The sequence below is a fragment of the Rutidosis leptorrhynchoides genome, chromosome 3, assembly GCF_046630445.1.
Source record: "Rutidosis leptorrhynchoides isolate AG116_Rl617_1_P2 chromosome 3, CSIRO_AGI_Rlap_v1, whole genome shotgun sequence".
Classification (NCBI taxonomy): domain Eukaryota; kingdom Viridiplantae; phylum Streptophyta; class Magnoliopsida; order Asterales; family Asteraceae; genus Rutidosis; species Rutidosis leptorrhynchoides.
This window is the reverse complement of record NC_092335.1, coordinates 201,188,274-201,191,036: the sequence shown is the minus strand read 5'-3', so window position 1 is coordinate 201,191,036 and position 2,763 is coordinate 201,188,274. Positions and strand designations below refer to the sequence as shown.

Here is a 2,763-nt window from a genome sequence, read left to right as displayed (position 1 = left end):
TTTGTCCATAACAATCCATCAGTCATAAATATAAAGTGCGAGTGTCCTCGTCAAATTATCCTTATACCCGAAGTCAAATATTCCAACTAATTAGGGACTTAAACTGTAACAAGGTCTTAATACTTTGTTTAATAATTACACCAGGATATCGACTGCGTGTAACCCAAGGTTTTAATACTTTGTTAACAATTATGCCAAGTGTCCTTGCACATAATTCACCACTGTTTTAATAATTCTAGTGACTATTAATCCATTCCCGTGTCCGGTTAAATGAACGATTATTCGTACATATAAATATCCCGCCCATCGTGTCTGATTGAGTGTATATGGTTATTTATAGGTATGTTCAATTGTAAATCTTTATATTAAAATTAACAAACTATCATTTAGTTAAAAAAATATAAAACCCATTAATAGCCCATAGTCTAATTTCCACAAGTGTCGTTCTTTTGTCCAAACCCCAATTATGGTACAAAGCCCAATTACCCAATTTAAATATTTTAGCCCAACATCATGATTACTTCAAATTAAATAAGCATAATAATAACTTAGCTACGAGATATTAATGTAAAAAGGTTGAACATAACTTACAATGATTAAAAATAGCGTAGCGTTACACGGACAGAATTTCGACTTACACCCTTACAAAATTCGCTAACATACCCTTATTATTAGAATTTAAAATTAAAATTAAAATTAAAATTAAAATTAAAATTAAAATTAAAATTAAAATTAATATATATATATATATATATATATATATATATATATATATATATATATATATATATATATATATATATATATATATATATATATATTTACGTATATGAATGAGAAGAGAAAAAGATATGTTTTAGGTTCGTGCAAAGCCTGACTTTTATAGGCATGTGGACAGAAAAAGGCCTCCATACGATCGCATGGTTTTATAACTGCCAGGCCATGCGATCGCATGGCCTACTTTTCCAGCTCACATGAGCTTGTTTCTTCTGCCGACAGTTTTTTTATAAATAAATATATATATAAATAATTATAAGAATTATTTAAATATTATATTATATTTATGTGCATAGTTGATTTGTAATTTTTAGTCCGTTGCGTCGAGCGTTGAGAGTTGACTCTGGTCCCGGTTCCGGATTTTCGAACGTCCTTGCGTACAATTTAATATCTTGTACTTTGCGTTTTGCATCTTGTACTCTTGTAATTTTGAGACGTTTCTTATCAATAATTGGAACCACTTTGATTGTACTTTGTACTTTTGAGCTTTTTGGTCGTTTGCGTCTTCAATTCGTCGAATCTGTCTTTTGTCTTCACCTTTTATTATTTAAACGAATATCACTTGTAAATAGAACAATTGCAACTAAAAGCTTGTCTTTCTTGAGGGATAATGCTATGAAATATATGTTCGTTTTTAGCATTATTAGTATCATACTCCAACAGTAACTACATGCCTACACAACATTCCTCTAAACGCAAACAAACGACATATACACCTAATATCACAATCGTCAACTGAATCTCCCTTTTTGAACCAAACTGTAAATTGTTTCTTCATTAGATTTTCATTGTTCATTACATCCTCAATCACTTCATACTCTAAATAGTCACTCTGTGATTTTATAGAGCCAATCCCACAATACATTTTTCCCGTTAACTCTTCCCTAAATTCCTTAAACTTAGAATTGGTTAAAACTTCCTTCATTTGTTTTTCAATAGCATAACGGGTAATCGGCGGGTACCATGAGTTGTAGGAATTAAAATCTTCAACATTCTCCTTCTCAGCCCTATCCCTCAATGCATTTTCATACTGCTCCACAAATTGTTTTAAAGAAGTTTTCCTATTTACGTATTTATCAAAGAACGAATTAATGCTCTCACTACGTTGTGTAGTAGACATTCCTGCCTAAAAGATACCTTTCACAAAGGAAGGGACCCATCGTTGTCTTTCCTCATACAATGACTTAAGCCACCTACTCTTTTCCAGCTTGTATCGACCTATCACTGTATTCCATGCAACTTCGAATTCACTAGATGTCAAAGAATCGTATACAGCCTTTTTAAGCAGGTACTTGATTGATTTGTATTTCTTGTGTTTACCTAACTTTTTAGGTATTTTTTTCATTATATGCCATAAACACCACCTGAATCAAATGAAGATAAAAAAACTTATGAACCATGAACTATGAAACTAAAAAAAGATAAATCACACTTCATGTAGACAATTCATGTTTTTATAAATCAAACGTTCGGAATAGATATAACTAGAAAATACTACAAAAGGGATTATGTATCATCAATAAAGCATCATAATTCATAGATATATAATTAAAAACAGAGATTATGTGTAAAAAATTTGTCTTACTCAGTCATTCTTCCCTCATCAGTTTTCATATTATGAGATTCTCCAAACTCAATATTTTGTGTTTCTTCAAAATCCATATTCTAAATTTCTGACATTCCGGGTATTTCAGATGTTTCTGATAAATAATCATCATCATCCAACTGAGAAGTAAAAGAAGACGATTCATCTGATTCATGTGGTGAATAAGATAACGATGAACATTCCTGAACCATTATGATGAAAAAGATTTTACAGTTTTAAGTTTATTCGTAAGACCTAATAATCAATTAAACATAAATTAGATGAGTTTGTTAGTTGTGCTCCATGTAAAGAAATTTACATCGGTTATAATTGGAAAAGATATTGTATATTTAGCCAAAATAAAAGGAGGCATTTGAGATATGTATATGATACGTGGATTC

The 2,763-nt window shown here is 30.5% G+C and overlaps 1 protein-coding gene across 1 annotated transcript; it reads right to left on the bottom strand.

Moving 5' to 3' along the window:
- Nucleotides 1–1,426: 1,426 nt before the first annotated feature.
- LOC139900756 (protein FAR-RED ELONGATED HYPOCOTYL 3-like) lies at nucleotides 1,427–1,897 on the bottom strand. Its single transcript, XM_071883512.1, has one exon. The coding sequence runs from the start codon at nucleotides 1,895–1,897 to the stop codon at nucleotides 1,427–1,429; it is 471 nt and encodes a 156-aa protein (XP_071739613.1).
- Between the last annotated feature and the right edge of the window lie 866 nt (nucleotides 1,898–2,763).